This window comes from Larimichthys crocea, chromosome XIII, assembly GCF_000972845.2.
Source record: "Larimichthys crocea isolate SSNF chromosome XIII, L_crocea_2.0, whole genome shotgun sequence".
In the NCBI taxonomy this organism is placed as follows: Eukaryota; Metazoa; Chordata; class Actinopteri; family Sciaenidae; genus Larimichthys; species Larimichthys crocea.
Window position 1 is genome coordinate 18,584,848 of NC_040023.1, and position 14,692 is coordinate 18,599,539.

The 14,692-nt window shown below is 40.5% G+C and overlaps 4 protein-coding genes across 5 annotated transcripts in view; 3 read left to right on the forward strand and 1 right to left on the reverse strand.

Moving 5' to 3' along the window:
* Positions 1 to 288: 288 nt before the first annotated feature.
* On the forward strand, positions 289 to 7,797 carry tnxba (tenascin XBa). The gene is made up of 15 exons (XM_010735674.3): positions 289 to 394; positions 1,854 to 3,163; positions 3,258 to 3,356; positions 3,462 to 4,832; positions 4,935 to 5,057; positions 5,176 to 5,319; positions 5,414 to 5,533; positions 5,612 to 5,767; positions 5,882 to 5,991; positions 6,095 to 6,227; positions 6,315 to 6,466; positions 6,560 to 6,656; positions 6,738 to 6,899; positions 6,996 to 7,159; positions 7,282 to 7,797. Exons 2-15 carry the CDS (start codon positions 1,984 to 1,986, stop codon positions 7,378 to 7,380), a joined length of 4,110 nt encoding a protein of 1,369 aa, XP_010733976.3. The 5' UTR covers positions 289 to 394; positions 1,854 to 1,983; the 3' UTR covers positions 7,381 to 7,797.
* A 321-nt stretch (positions 7,798 to 8,118) lies between these two features.
* cyp21a2 (cytochrome P450, family 21, subfamily A, polypeptide 2) lies at positions 8,119 to 11,336 on the forward strand. Its single transcript, XM_019255137.2, has 12 exons — positions 8,119 to 8,295; positions 8,457 to 8,648; positions 8,757 to 8,846; positions 8,927 to 9,081; positions 9,186 to 9,281; positions 9,465 to 9,575; positions 9,676 to 9,762; positions 9,981 to 10,064; positions 10,174 to 10,287; positions 10,389 to 10,555; positions 10,807 to 10,910; positions 10,999 to 11,336. The coding sequence occupies exons 1-12, from the start codon at positions 8,163 to 8,165 to the stop codon at positions 11,250 to 11,252; spliced, it is 1,587 nt and encodes a 528-aa protein (XP_019110682.1). The 5' UTR covers positions 8,119 to 8,162; the 3' UTR covers positions 11,253 to 11,336.
* Positions 11,337 to 11,834: 498 nt separating this feature from the next.
* LOC104922753 (uncharacterized) lies at positions 11,835 to 14,295 on the forward strand. 2 transcript variants are annotated; one of them, XM_019255118.2, is made up of 8 exons: positions 11,835 to 11,989; positions 12,358 to 12,627; positions 12,755 to 13,045; positions 13,121 to 13,348; positions 13,453 to 13,698; positions 13,798 to 13,902; positions 14,024 to 14,055; positions 14,152 to 14,295. In XM_019255118.2, the coding sequence occupies exons 1-8, from the start codon at positions 11,917 to 11,919 to the stop codon at positions 14,266 to 14,268; spliced, it is 1,362 nt and encodes a 453-aa protein (XP_019110663.2). In that variant the 5' UTR covers positions 11,835 to 11,916; the 3' UTR covers positions 14,269 to 14,295. The 2 variants fall into 2 exon arrangements, with proteins under 2 accessions (XP_019110663.2, XP_027141816.1); XM_027286015.1 differs by lacking the exon at positions 11,835 to 11,989 and having other exon boundaries at positions 12,419 to 12,631.
* LOC109137345 (uncharacterized) overlaps positions 14,223 to 14,692 on the reverse strand; it is a 2,574-nt gene continuing 2,104 nt past the window's right edge. The window contains exon 8 of the mRNA XM_027286016.1: positions 14,223 to 14,680. Within this exon, the coding sequence (XP_027141817.1) occupies positions 14,670 to 14,680 (11 nt within the window). The 3' untranslated portion in view covers positions 14,223 to 14,669. The remainder of the gene's footprint in view (positions 14,681 to 14,692) is intronic.

Here is a 14,692-nt window from a genome sequence, read left to right on the forward strand (position 1 = left end):
GAAGTCTGATCATATTAGATGTTATATTATGCACAAAAGTCCATTTATAAGTAAATAAGTAAAATGATTAAGTAAAAGAAAAATAATACAAGAGAGTAGTCATGTTTGTAGATTATACAGTATTTGATGCTAAAATCCATGTAAAAATGCAACTCTTTTTGTAAGTCCAATACAAATATTTTCCATGGTGGTTGAGAGAGTGGGACCACTAGGCGTGGAGAAGGAGGGGGGTCCTTAAGTAGGAGCAGACTTTATCACTCTCCTCCTTTCTAGTGGTGGTCCTTTCTCTCACCTCTTTCCTCCCAGATCATATCCAGCAAGTCTCTGTGAACTTTTCAGATGGAGGGAGCAACACAAAGAAAGAAATAAAGCCAAGAACTAAATCATTATTCTGGTAAGTTCATTTTTGTCATGTAGCTATGATATCAAAGTGGTAACTGCAGTCACTTGAATGAATGGACTCCAAATATACTGTGTTAAGATAAGTCTGTTGATAATTCTAAATATCATAATGTGTACATATTCCCAGTGTTTTGTGGGGAAAACTACTGTTGTTGTGTAATATATGTCTTTTAGTTGATAACCTTAAACAGTTATACTGCACTAGTTGCAGGCAGTGGTGAACATGATATGTAATATTTTGTCTGCACACGTGATATAATATGGTTAGATCTATAATGCACCTTAAAATGAAAAAGAGTTAAAACAAATTAAGGTATATATTATAGGTCTAAATTTATTTAAACACTAATTCTTTTTCATTCTATAAAAATTTGTGGCAGTATGATGATTCATATTTCAGAAGTAAAGCGTGGTTATTGATTCAGTTAATACTGCAGTCAATTAGTCTAATTCATCTATGCTCTCCAATTCAACATTAAAAAATTGGCTTGCTGTATAGCAAAGCATCTTAATGTGTTTACATGCTTCGTGATTTATTTGATTTTCTACAGATTTAAAGCCAAGGCTGGACATACTTCTTTGAGTGGTTTTATGAGTTGTGGGTGCAGCGGATTATGTAACCTTCTGTATAGTGAAAGACGTACAGTGTCCCACAGTTCTATACAGTGACGCTCTGTTACCTCTCTACATAGTCTCTCCAGCAGACTTCAGTAGACTTCCCGCTCAAGTCACCTTCTTCCTTCCTGTTTAAAATCAACTAATTTAGATTTGACTTGGTTTGGCAAGCCACTGAATTAACTACTATGGCTGACTGGAACTGCAGTTCTTCAACTTATATTTGGTTTTACGTCATGATTAAAAGTCAGTATGCACAGTTTAAAAAATAGATTGTTATATCATTTTTTATGAACATTTTGTTCAGTCTGGCAATTTAAGGATATGGCTTAGTGGTAATTTTATTCATGATGCACTGGTGCACGAAAATTAGATTAGGAAAATTCAACATACATTTACACAAAAAAGAAATAGGTATGTGTTGTAAGATGCAAAATAATGTTTTGATATGGCCTTATACTTTTGTCCACTGAATTATTTTGCCCCAAATATCGGGCTACAGCATATAACTTTAAGAGAACCTGTGCATTGACAAGTGCTATTACTGAAAGATCAAAATGAAGGGAAAAAGTAAGTAATGCAATTCCTTGCTTTGGCCGTTGCTGTCTGGTCATTTTTGAGCAAGGAAACTTGAATTTGCTCCATGTGAGGTTTTATAAGGGAGCAACAAAGTGTGAATGGGAACTCTGTGAATGTGAAGCTGGCTGAAAAGGAGCATGTATGCCTAGCAAAGCCCTTCTTGGGATAAAAAAAAGTTCTAAAATAATTTGGCATATAATACAATGCATTAAACTCAGTTACAACTCAGCTCTTTCATTTTTTTTTTCCATTTCTAGGAGAGACCTGGCATAATTCCCTTTACAAGTGGTCAGAGAAATATAGAGGAAGGAGTTCATAAATTTACAGTAACATACGTACAGATCCACCAAAGGAAACACCATCTCTGGCTCCTTCTCCTGGCTCAAAATGCTGTTTACTCTAGGACTTCTCCTCCTTCTCGCCCCATTTCCCTCCATTCAATCCCCGACCAATGAGAGAAGAAACATGACAGGAAGCGACGTGACCAAACCTAATGCTGTTTTCACCCTGTCAAAACCAAAAACCACTGCTGCTCTCCCCAAACAGACCGTTCGTCCAACCCTAAAGTCAAACACAGTTAATCAGACTGTTTTACCCACTCCTGCAACCACCAAAAGCAAGCCCAGCCCAGCAGTAATTCAAACCACTCCGTCAACAGCAGTAAAGGCTTCACCAGCCAGTGGCACTGTCATCAAACACACAGTCTCAGTCAATCAAACTGTTGCTAAATCCCCTTCAGCCAATGAAGTGAAGTCTACCAAAGACAAGCCTGGCCCCAGTGGAGCTCCAAATGTTCAATCAGCATCCACAAAGTCTGCTCCTGCCAGTGGCGTTAAAACCACCAAAAACAAGCCCACAGCCTCCGTCAATCAGACTGTTGTAGCTAAACTTCCCTCCACCAGTGAAAAACCCCAACCTGCAGTCAATCAGACTGTTTCAATGAAATCTCCTTCAACTAGTGATGGGAAGACTGCCAAAGACAAGCCTGCCCCCACTGTAGTTCAAAATTCTCAGTCAACATCCCCAAAGTCTGCTCCTGCCAGTGGTGCTAAAACCACCAAAAACAAGCCCACAGCCTCCGTCAATCAGACTGTTGTAGCTAAACTTCCCTCCACCAGTGATGTAAAGAACTCCAAAGACAAGCCGGCGCCCACAGTGGTTCAAACTGTTGGATCAACACCAGCAAGGGCCCCTACAGCTGGTGGTTCTGCAGCCAACAAAGATAAGGTCACATCCTCTGCCAATCAGACTGCTGTAATCAAAACTCCCACCACCACCGCTGCCGCCGCTGCCACCACCACCACCACCACCACCAGCACCACCACCACCACCATAAAAGAAAAGCCTGCTCAAGCACAGCCAATCAAGGTGGTCATCAGTGATGGCTGTGACTCAAGCAACACCAAGGAGCAGGAGTTGAAGCTGAAGCCGGGTGCTCCTCTGGTGATGACACATAAGATCAGCTTGCTGCCTGGTGGCTGCGCTGGGGGATGTGAGTCTGAGATGACAGCGCTGAAAGGACGCCTGGCCCGACTGGAAAGAGAGATGTCCTTATTAAAAGAGCAATGTATGATTCTGTCATATTTACCAGATTATTAGATTTGACACAACCCATTAGACATGTGGATTTCATATTTTTGGTTATTTTTGTTGCTGCCCAGGTCCATGTTCTGCAAATTGTCCAAATGACTGTAGTGGCAATGGGGAATGTCAGAAGGGGAAATGTATCTGCCAACAGGGATTCATGGGTCCAGACTGCAGTAAGTGTGCACAAGGAGCTGAGTGTAATAAAAGTAATAAAATAAAAGTCTTTGCCTATAAGCGCATTCACACTTTGATTTTAACTTCTACTCTCACAATTTCAGAAGCTGCCAAGGGAAAGGTCAAGGTAACTGTGGAAACAGTGAGCCTGCAGGTGAATAAAGAAAAAGAAAACATGCAGGAGAAAACCACCAAAGTAGAGCAGACACTCTTCCAGAAGAAGGAGCAGAAGAAGGGGTCTGAAGCCAAAGAGACAGACACTAAACCCAAAGTGGTTACTAATGATAAAGCAGTTCTTGTTAAAACCCAATCAAAACAAGAGGCTTCTGTTAAGAAAATAACTACTACTACTAAAGACTCTGAAGCCAAAGAGACAGACACTAAACCCAAAGTGGTTACTAATGATAAAGCAGGTCTTGTTAAAACCCAATCAAAACAAGAGGCTTCTGTTAAGAAAATAACTACTACTACTAAAGACTCTTCGATTGCAACAAAGACCAGTCGCCCAACTGTTGCTCAAGTTCTGCTGAAACATGAGGGAAGAAAGCAAGAAGAGGCCCGCAAAGGCAAAACAGCAGTTTTATCCTCTAAAAAAGTCCTCCAAAAAACTGACTTCAAGATTGTTAAGGAAGGAACTGCCAGTAAAACATATCCTAAATCTGACCAACTAAAAGACGAACCCCAAACCAATGTAACCCAGAGTAACGTGAAGAAATCTGATGGCACAGCTAAACTTGTGACCATTCTGTCCAAGGTCACAGGACAGACAAACAAAACCAGAGCAGGGAAGGAGACTGTGGAGCAGTCCACACTAGCTGAGAAGAATGTTACTCAGTCATCTGGACAAAAACGTATCAAAAAGGTCAAAGTAGACAGTGCAACTGTGCAACTTGTTGATGACAGAAGCACTGAAGCTGGCAAGGCTGGAAAAGAGAAAGTTACCCAGAAGAGTCAGTATTTAGTGAATACAACTATTGCAACATCAGGTGAGGCTCGAGTTCAGCAAAACAAAACAACTACCCATGGCTCTGGGAGCGCAAGGAGGATGGGAGGATCTGGATTAGGTTCTGTAAAGGTCGTGAACATCTCTTCCTACAGTTTCACTGTCACGTGGTCAGCACCACAAGGGATGTTCAAGAACTTTACCGTAATCAGAAGAGAGCCACGGACAGAGGGTGATGAAGATGACCATGAGGAGTTCGAAGAGGAAGCTCTTGAAGGAGACAAAACCCCCACAGCTAAGAACACAACTGAAATCCAGGTACAGAGTGAGAGCACCAACACAACTGCCTCCTCTGGTAAAGCTGTTGGATCTAGAGGCAAAGCTGAAACCAAGAGGATCTCTATGGTGGTACCTGGCAATGTACGTTCTGTGGAGTTCAGTAACCTTCGGGCAAACACAGTCTATGTCTTATATGTATATGGTGCTGCAGCTGAGAGAAGATCAAAGATTCACAGAGTAACCGCAGTTACAGGTAAATAAAGTTCTACTACGTTTGTCATTTATGCACAAACGTTGTCATCCAATGAATACACTAGACCACTGACAAAATATGATTACAATTTTCTCTCACCAGGTCCTGAGCCAGCCACAGAGATGGTATTCAGCAATGTGACAGAGTCTTCTCTCACTGTTTCCTGGTCTAAACCAAAGGCCGCATTCGCAGGCTTCAGGGTCACATACACCAACATTATCACAGGTCTGCCAAACGCTTCCTGTATTCTGCATCTTGGGTCAAAATCTCCTTACTTATCAGTGTGGGTCTTTAATTGAGAAGTGCTAATCAGTGTGATATTTGTGATGTGTCATCCTGCTAGGGGAGAACCGCTTTGTCACCGTGGATTCTCAGCAATCTTATGTGGTTCTGTCCAAGTTATCTGCTGGATCCTCCTACATTATCTCTGTAACTACTACACAAGGCAGAACCCAGAGTAATGCCCTCACATCCATTATCACCACAGGTACGCAGTCGAATTACTGTTATGCACAGCTATTTTTTTTTACTTAGCATGTGAAAACAGCATAAACACACTATGAATTGTCTCTTGCCTTCAGTCCCCGCTCCTCCAACACATCTGCAAGTTGTCAATGTGACAGATACCAGAGCTGTGCTGCAATGGACACCCAGTCTGGGGAAAGTTGACCGCTTCATCATCAGCTATGAGTCCTCCAAGAGTGAGTTTTATTATATAACATTATTCGAATGACTAATGACAAAGCGTTACCAATTCTCCTTCATATTTTTCTCCACAGCTCCTAATGTGACAGTGACAGTAATGCTGTCTGGAAATTCAGTGGAACACCAATTGAGAGGCCTGCAGAGAGGCACCATGTACACAGTCAAAGTCCTGAGTCAGAAGGACAGTCTCCAGAGCATGGGCATCTCAACTACATTTACCACCGCTCACGGTAAGTAAAAAAGGGAATCAATGCAGAGCGATCAAGCTTTTTTTTTTACTTGCTAGAGTCTACAGGGTTAGTGTGAGAGTTAAAAACTTTTTTGCACATTTTTGTGTCCCCCAGTGGTTAAAGCCAGCGAGGTAGGTGCTCGCTCTGCAGTGATAGCATGGAGAACTTCCAGTGTTTATCACAGCTACAGACTGATCTACCAGGTTGCAGGAGAGGAGACAAAGGTGATTAATATTCTCTCTTCACTGGGACATACAGCACAAAGAAAGCTCTGACATAAAATCGCCTCAGAGATGAACTTTGCGTTCTTTTCTGTGTATACATTAGGAGGTAATCCTGGATGGATCTGTCACAGAGTATAAGCTGACCAGACTCTTGTCAATGTCACGCTATATTGTTCTGGTGCAAGGCGAGAGAGATGGACACTACACATCTGTTGTCACCACAGAATTCATCACAGGTATTCTATTTGATATAATTCAGCAGCTGTTAATTTATTTGCCTTGTCAATACTTTATTATAACTGAAGCATCCCCCCACCCCCCAGACAAACTGCGTTTCCCCTTCCCTACTGAGTGCTCTCAGGAGCTGCTGAACGGAGCTCTGAACTCAGGAGAGGTAGATATCTACCCACAAGGAAAAGAGGGGCAAGCAGTCAGAGTCTACTGTGACATGGAGACTGATGGAGGCGGCTGGACGGTGAGACAAACTGCTGGCATCTGAATTTTGCACTGAAAAAGTGGCAGGATGGATTTATACAGTAGAAACCAACAATCGGATGTGTGTTTTTAGGTGTTCCAGAGGAGGATGAATGGAAAGACAGATTTCTACAGAACCTGGAGTGAATACATCACCGGCTTTGGAAACCTCAGCGAAGAATTCTGGCTCGGTACGATTGAAGCAAGTTCTCATTATCCTCACAGCTGCATAGGAAACTAAACTGTTCATTATTCATTTCTTCTACTAATAGGAAATGAGCTTCTTCACAACCTGACCAGTGTCGGCCCTGTGAGTTTGAGAGTGGATATGCGATCTGGAAATCATACCGCTTATGCTCACTATGCCAACTTCTCCATTGATTCAGCAGAGAGACATTATACTCTCACAGTGTCTGGCTTCACAGGAACTGCAGGTAAAAACTGTATAAAAGTTTAATTTTCTTAAGCATGTATTATATAATCCCATAAATGCCTTTTCAAACCTCAATGTCACTGTATTTCCCTGTCAGGTGATTCTATGAGATACCATAATGGGCGTCCATTCTCAACCCGGGACAAGGACCCTGATCCTCTCGGCATCTACTGTGCCAGGGCCTACATGGGAGGCTGGTGGTACAAGAACTGCTACAAGACCAACCTCAACGGTCTCTATGGCATCAACAGTAATAATCAGGTACAATTCACCTCTCTATTTGGACACAGACTTAATTATAATAAACTTTAAACAGTTTTTATCTTCTAGGATGCAGCACACAAACCAAATATGACCACCTTTCTGTTTCTGTTCTGATACAGGGAATAGTCTGGATAGACTGGAAAGGTAAAGACGCCTCCATTCCCTTCACTGAGATGAAGTTCAGACCATCCAGGTTCTCTCCTGCAACTCATGGCTAAATATACATCAGTCCTCATGGGTTCTCCAACATGAAAACCTTCCATCTGACAAAAAATTACAGCTCTAGAAATCCAGAAGACAGTGGATCTCACAGTTCAACTTTCCAACTGAAATTGCATGTACAGTGGTTGTGACAGCTGTAATTACAAACAGCTATCAGCACATTTGATTCAGTGTGCATGGTTTCTTTTCTGATCTGTTTTTTTTTTCTGGACATGTACGAAAAAAGTGGAGAGATGTTTTATTGCAACTTTTTGTATAACTGTTCTTCTGTTCTGCCTGACCCATCCATTTCAACACAGTTTTGTTTTTACTCTTAATACCTTCTTGTGCACCACCATGGTATGCCACCCCACTACTACTGTAATTAAATATGCACTGTCTCACTCCATTGGAATAAATGTGGCTAATGTGGGTCTGAAATGTTGTGTTTTTTCTTCTTCAAATCAAAACACCTAAATCCTTTGCTAGAGAGCAGTTTCTTCATTACTTTCGCTACAAGATAAACAAACACCAGGAGGACTGACTGTCACGTCAAATGTGATATGTTATCATGCCCTTCACCAAGTACTGGTCATGTTTATCAGGCTGTCTCTTGTTACATGTGTTGCATTTATCTTATTATCAGATGTTGACCTGAAAATTAGACGTCCTTGATTTTAGTGAAAACACCTACATTATATCAATGTGACGGACATAGAGATTGATGACGATACTATAAATGTGGCAGGCACTGTGCTGACCAGCTTTCTGAAGTGGGACCTCAACGAGAAGACACAAAATGGCAATAGAAATGTCAGTGATCAGTGTGGGAGCTGTGTTTTTAGTTGTGTTTCTGTTAATAGTGCTGATTTGCACTTCTGGTCAGAGAGACAAATGTGTACAGGAAGACCAAAAGGACAGTAAGAGTACAGGTAATTATCTATTTGTTGTCTATTATGTTTAACAATCCTAGTATTTTAAAGTTATGAATATATAATGATTGGCACATTTCTTTCTACACATATAAACTACCAAACTTGATCTAATGGATGCTCTCTGTTTCACTTTTGTCTTTCTTAATTCTTTCATCCAGCCGCTGAATCCAGGCTGCTGCAGTATCTCTATCAATTCCTTCCCCGCACATCGGCTCCTTCCCTCCCAGGTCCTCCCAGCCTCTTTCTCATAGGAAATATGATGGAGCTGACACATGACCACCTGCCAATTCATCTGACAAATCTGGCACAGCGGTACGGAAACATCTACCGCCTTAAATGTGGACACACAAGTAATTCTATACAATTTCATTATATTACATGCTGACATACAAACAAAGAAATCTTTAAAGAACTTTTTCTAGTAGGATTCATAAAAACCCTGTTTGTTTTTTTTTCAGCCATGGTGGTACTTAATAGTACTGACGTCATTAGAGAAGCACTGGTGAAAAAATGGTCAGACTTTGCTGGGAGACCAGGTTCATACACAGGTAAACAATGCAACCCCCTTTTTCAATGACAGAATACATGATTATTGTATTATTATATGACCTCTTCTGACTTGCCTCAGGTGATATTGTGTCTGGGGGAGGGCACACCATCTCTCTGGGGGACTATAATGAGGAGTGGAGAGCACATCGTCGTCTCGTCCACAGTGCTCTGCAGCGTTGCTGCCAGCAATCATTGCATGACGTGATCGAGAGACAGGCACTGCATCTGAGAAAGGTACAGAAAACACAAGAACAATTTGCCTTAAAATATAAGGCAAATGTTAGAATATTTCCAAAGTCTCAAGGTCACATAAAAAGCATTGTTTGTTCACTGTTTAGGTTTTGATGGACTATCAAGGACGAGCTGTAGATCTCTCAGAGGATTTCACAGTGGCAGCCAGTAATGTCATAACCACTTTGACTTTTGGCAAAGAAGTGAGTAGCTGTCCTCGTACAGCTCAGTTTGTAACTCTGAGCACAGAAAATGGATTGCAAAATCTGTTTTTCATCTATTGGGGTTGCGACAGACCAGTGTCTAGCTTGGATTACATTTTTTATTGCTATTCTGTGGATTTCATTGGTAAGATGTATTGACATACAAAGCTCTTTGTTTTTTAGTATGATAAGAGTTCTTTGGAGCTGCAGCAGCTGCACAGCTGCCTGAATGAGATTGTTGCTCTGTGGGGCTCCACTTGGATCTCTGCTCTGGACTCCTTCCCACTTCTCAGAGTCAGTAAATAATCATTATCTCGGCTGTAGGTCAGAGAAAAGACTAACAAACATGTTTTAAATGGTATTTTCACACATTATGTAATTTGTTCTCTTAAAGAAATTACCCAATCCTGTGTTTTCCCGTCTCCTGAAAGAGGTGGTCAAGAGAGATGAAATTATAAGAAAACATCTCAACAATTACAAGGCAAGTGTATGAAAAGAATAAGAGGACTGAAATGGTTTTAAATACATGTAATAGAGAGGTCTGAATAGGCTAAATTGCTCAGATCACAGGTTTAAAAAATGAGGCTTGGATTCACAATTCACATTCACAATTGGATTCAAAATCACACAGATCAGATCAAGCAATCACCGTCAAGCCTGTGTTCATTTTTATCAGCTGTAGTTTTGTTATCTCTGCAGTCACAAGACAAAATAAATGCGGACGCCATCACTGGTTCGCTCCTCCAGGGCCTTGACAAACAGCAGAGCGCAGAACATGGAGTGGTGAGTACAACACTAAAAGATCGGTTGATGGGTATGAATTGGATTTTGATGAAAACTGGAATTTAAAATACTTTTAATAATACAATTTTACATGTCTTGATGTCTCCAGCTTCTGACAGATATTCATGTTCACATGGCCACTGTGGACCTTCTCATCGGGGGAACCGAGACCACTGCAGCCTGGCTGAACTGGACTGTGGCTTTCCTCTTGCACAGACCAGAGGCAGGACGCACACAGGGCGCACAATTTTTCAAAAGAATACCATATTTTTATGGCTTCAAGTCTATCTCAGTGTCTCTCTCCTCTCTCACTGTAATCTTCAGGTGCAGACCAAGGTGTATGAGGAGTTGTGCACAGTGCTAGAGGGACGATACCCAAAGTACAGTGACAGACACAGACTTCCTGTCCTGTGCTCTCTCATTCATGAAGTGCTCAGACTCAGGCCTGTTGCCCCGCTGGCGGTGCCACACAGAGCCATCAGAGACAGCAGGTCAGCTGGGCGATATGCAGTGATAATGACAGAACACAAAGAAGATTAGTGATCAGATATCTGTAATCAGGCATCGTTATAGGTTGGTACAAGAGACAGACCAGTTTACAAATTTGGCACAGACTTATATTTCTCTAGTTTTGTCAAATATCAAGGTTAGAATCATGATACGCACATTTTAATGCATATACCTATGTTGACCATGGCTACAAAGTAAGGATTGTGAATGTATAATCCCCTTTCATATTTAGTATTGCAGGTTACTTCATTCCAAAGAACACAGTCATCATTCCTAATCTGTTTGGAGCTCACCATGATCCTACAATTTGGACTGACCCGTACAGCTTCAAACCCGGTACTGCTAACTAACTGTGAAGTGGAGTGCATTCCTTTCACCTGGCTCAGGAAATCTCAAAATAAAGTAACTTTCCTCTCTCTTTCAGAGCGTTTTCTGGAAGGAGGAGGAGGCTCCACCCGTGCTTTGATCCCTTTTGGAGGGGGTGCTCGGCTCTGCCTGGGGGAGTCTGTTGCCAAGATGGAGCTCTTTCTGTTCACCGCCTACTTGCTGAGAGATTTCCAGTTCATCCCTCCTGAGAGCGAGGCCTCTCTGCCCGACCTGAAAGGAGTTGCTAGTGTTGTGCTCAAGGTCAAGTCCTTCACAGTTATAGCACGTCCAAGAGCTGTGACTAAACCATGAACTTCAGAGGGTGCACTGCTTACTTGTTGTTGTACTTTTGTGTGCAAATAAAGGAGTTTTTAAAAACCTTTACATGTTAAAATATATGCAGATCAATGCTTCTTTCAATGTGCTTGTATGATTGGATATCCTGATTAAAATAATCTGTTAAAGTATTAACACCAGGCCAGACATGTTTAGAACAGAACAGAAAGCGAGGAGCCATTAAGAAATCTCAGATAAACACTGTTCAGGAGGAGCTGCATGAGAATCAGGACCTGGGGGTTGTGAAGCTTACTGTAATCGAAAACTGGTCAAATGCTACAAGTAGAATATCTATCATACAGTCTGGCAGCACCACCCAAAGGACAAACACTGAACATGCTGCCAAAAGTGAAATAACTTCTGTTACGTGAAAAACCTACTCAACACTGGATTAGAGGCACATGTTGTAGTAGTGTTTGCATTTACTTCATTAATAGGCATCTGGTGATAGACAAGTAAAGGTATTACTAGAAGGTATTATTATTTGCACATGTAAGAGATAACATCTGAAGATGAACATGAATTCCTCTAATGGGCTGGCCTTAACTAAAAATAAGTTGTCATTTCCTGAAGATATGTTTTGAAAAACTTCTTCCGTCTCAAGATTTTGTAATCAGTGTGAGACTCATCAGAGGGAAGGATGGCTTTGTATCCATTCATCAGTGTCTTTCTTCTCTCTCTGACACATGCAGCAGCTGGACTTCAGTCACCTGGTAATTATGATCAAAAAGAAAATGTTCACTTGTTAATCTGCTGTATATTTATTTTGACTAACTCTTAAGCTCTCTGATCTTGTCAGGGCATAAAGTGTTAATGTTTTTACCATTAAAATGCATAAAACTGACTACAATATGAGTACAGTCAATGGTACTAAAAACAGATTCAGATAAACTTGAACATAAATATAAAAATATTGCGTGGATATCAGCTGTGGTTATAAATACGTTATGTTCCTGATGGAGAACCACTAACTTCCTCATCTTTAGTTTTCAGTTCTATTAGTGAAAATTGCCTTGTCTAAATTGTAAATGAGATTTTTGACAGAGCTACCTGATGACGTCTCTTTTGTCTTCTCCAACAGATTTGATGATGTTTGCTGCACTAGGAGATAGTGTTACTTTGCCATGTGGCATACCAAATATTGAATCCTGCTCCTCTGTTAACTGGAGGCAGCTCGATAATTATTCTGAGGTGGTGAAAGCCGGACGTTTGACAGATCCAAACGTCCACAGACTCAGTCTGCTGAAGAACTGCTCTCTGCAAATTAATCACCTGGAATCAAATGATGCACAAAGGTACTCTTGTGTCAGTGGATCAGTCAGTTCAGATGTTGTGCTTTACAGACTTAACAGTAAGTGCTTCAAACCTTTCTTAAATAAGTTATTTAGAATATCACAGTAATCACATGATTTAGATTAATTTTAATTTTNCACATGATTTAGATAAATTTTTATTTTTATTTTTCTTACATTCATCAGTTTCTGAGAAATCTACTGAGAACGACCAAAAATTAGAGCTTCAGTGTTTCCTCAGTACACATGTGGGATCCGTGAGACCGGACAAATGTGACAGAGGGATACATATCAAGTGGAGTATTGAAGACAACACACCAATAGATAGGAATAGATTTCGCATTGAAAAATCCTCTGATTGCTTCTCTAAATTGACCATCACTAAGAAAAAGACAGACCATCAGAGAAAATGGAAATGCCAACTATTTCAGAATGACACGGCTAAAGCTGCCCTCAGTTATACAACAACAGTGAAAGGTACTAAATTCTACTAAATAAATCTTGAATGAAAGGTGTGATTTAAGATGTGTAACCAGTGCTTCTTTCCCCCAGATGGCATAGAGGAAGTGTTTGCTGCAGTTGGTGAGTCAGTGTCACTCTCTTGCAGCAACACTTCCTCTCTGACTGATAACTCACACCATGAAGGCCAAACAGAGGCATATCATGTGATTAAAGAATCATCACTGGTCATCGGCAAAGTGAGTGCTCTGCATGCTAAGGACTACAAGTGTTCAGAGTCTTCTGGTCAGCAAAATGTGTTCAGGCTGCATACCCTCGACGGTGAGCCTTAAAACATCAAAGTGCCAAAACAGAGCATGAATTGTGCAACATTTACTGTTTGCGCCATTGCTATTAAAAAATTGCTCTCATGTTTATCTTTACAGTCTCTGCAGAGTACGGGCCAGGAAGAGATAATCTCACCTTGAGTTGTGTGCTAACCTGCAGTAAAGAATGTGAAAAAAACTTCAGTTTAACTTGGTCTGAACATAGTCAGAATAGCATACTAATGCATAATAATAACACTCTTATAAACAGGCTAGTTTTCCCAGTTTCAATGACAGATGAATTAACCTGCTTTGTGCGTAGAGAGGGTGAATTGATGGCATCAAAGAAGTGGCACACTGGTAACTGTAAGTATTCATCTGGCTACTGTTGCTTTTTCTTCACAATAATTAGATAAAATGCATCCTTGTCTCTAAGTAAAAATGATAATAATTTTATGTTTACAGCTCTGGTCACACCTTTGTGCTTAGCCCTTACTCTGGGGCTCTTAATATGTATAGCTGCTGGAGGACTCTACATGTACATGAAGAGAAAACACAACAAGGATGCAGGTACTGAGTTTGGTTAGGGAACCATATATACCACCTAGAGTACAACTTTTATAGAAGAGAGCTTCACTCAAAATGAAATCACACCTGAATGTCTAAAGTTTTCTTACCTTTCTGTTTGCAGGAAATGAAGAGTTGGATATTGAAATGGAAAGGGTAATTAATGACAAAGCATAATTGTGCCATTAAAAGCATTACTTTAGTTTTTCTGTCACACTGCTAGTGTAATAACTCCAGTATTGCTCTTTACAGAATCATGTTTATGAGGATGTTCGGGATGCAAATGAGGAACTAAACCAGCAAAGAAAAAACCAACGAGAAGCTGCCGACACCAACAGTTTCTATGATTTATTACAGGCTGTGAACTAGAATTAAATAAACATGTTCTTTCTCATCTTTCTACTTTCTTTCTTGCATGAATACATATTACAACATTTTACAAATGTTTTTAAAAGTGAATATTGTCTTGTTAGACACAGAAAAGTAGCTCAGTGGTTATAAAATCATCATCCTACAGATATTTATTCAAACTGGGTAAAATATGAAAGGTTACATCGTAAACAGACTCCATTTCATTTAAAATAATACAAGTGATTAGATATAACAACAGAGACAGGGTAATAAGGAAAAAATCAGTGTGCAGCATTTTCCATGTTACACTTTGGTCTCTTTTTTTGCAAACTCAGATATTTTAGTTTGTTAGATGTTTTTACATAATGCAAAATGTAAGCAGGCAATCCAGATTAGGCAATAAGGGAGGTCTTCTTCAACTAATATTGGACTGCAATAAAGG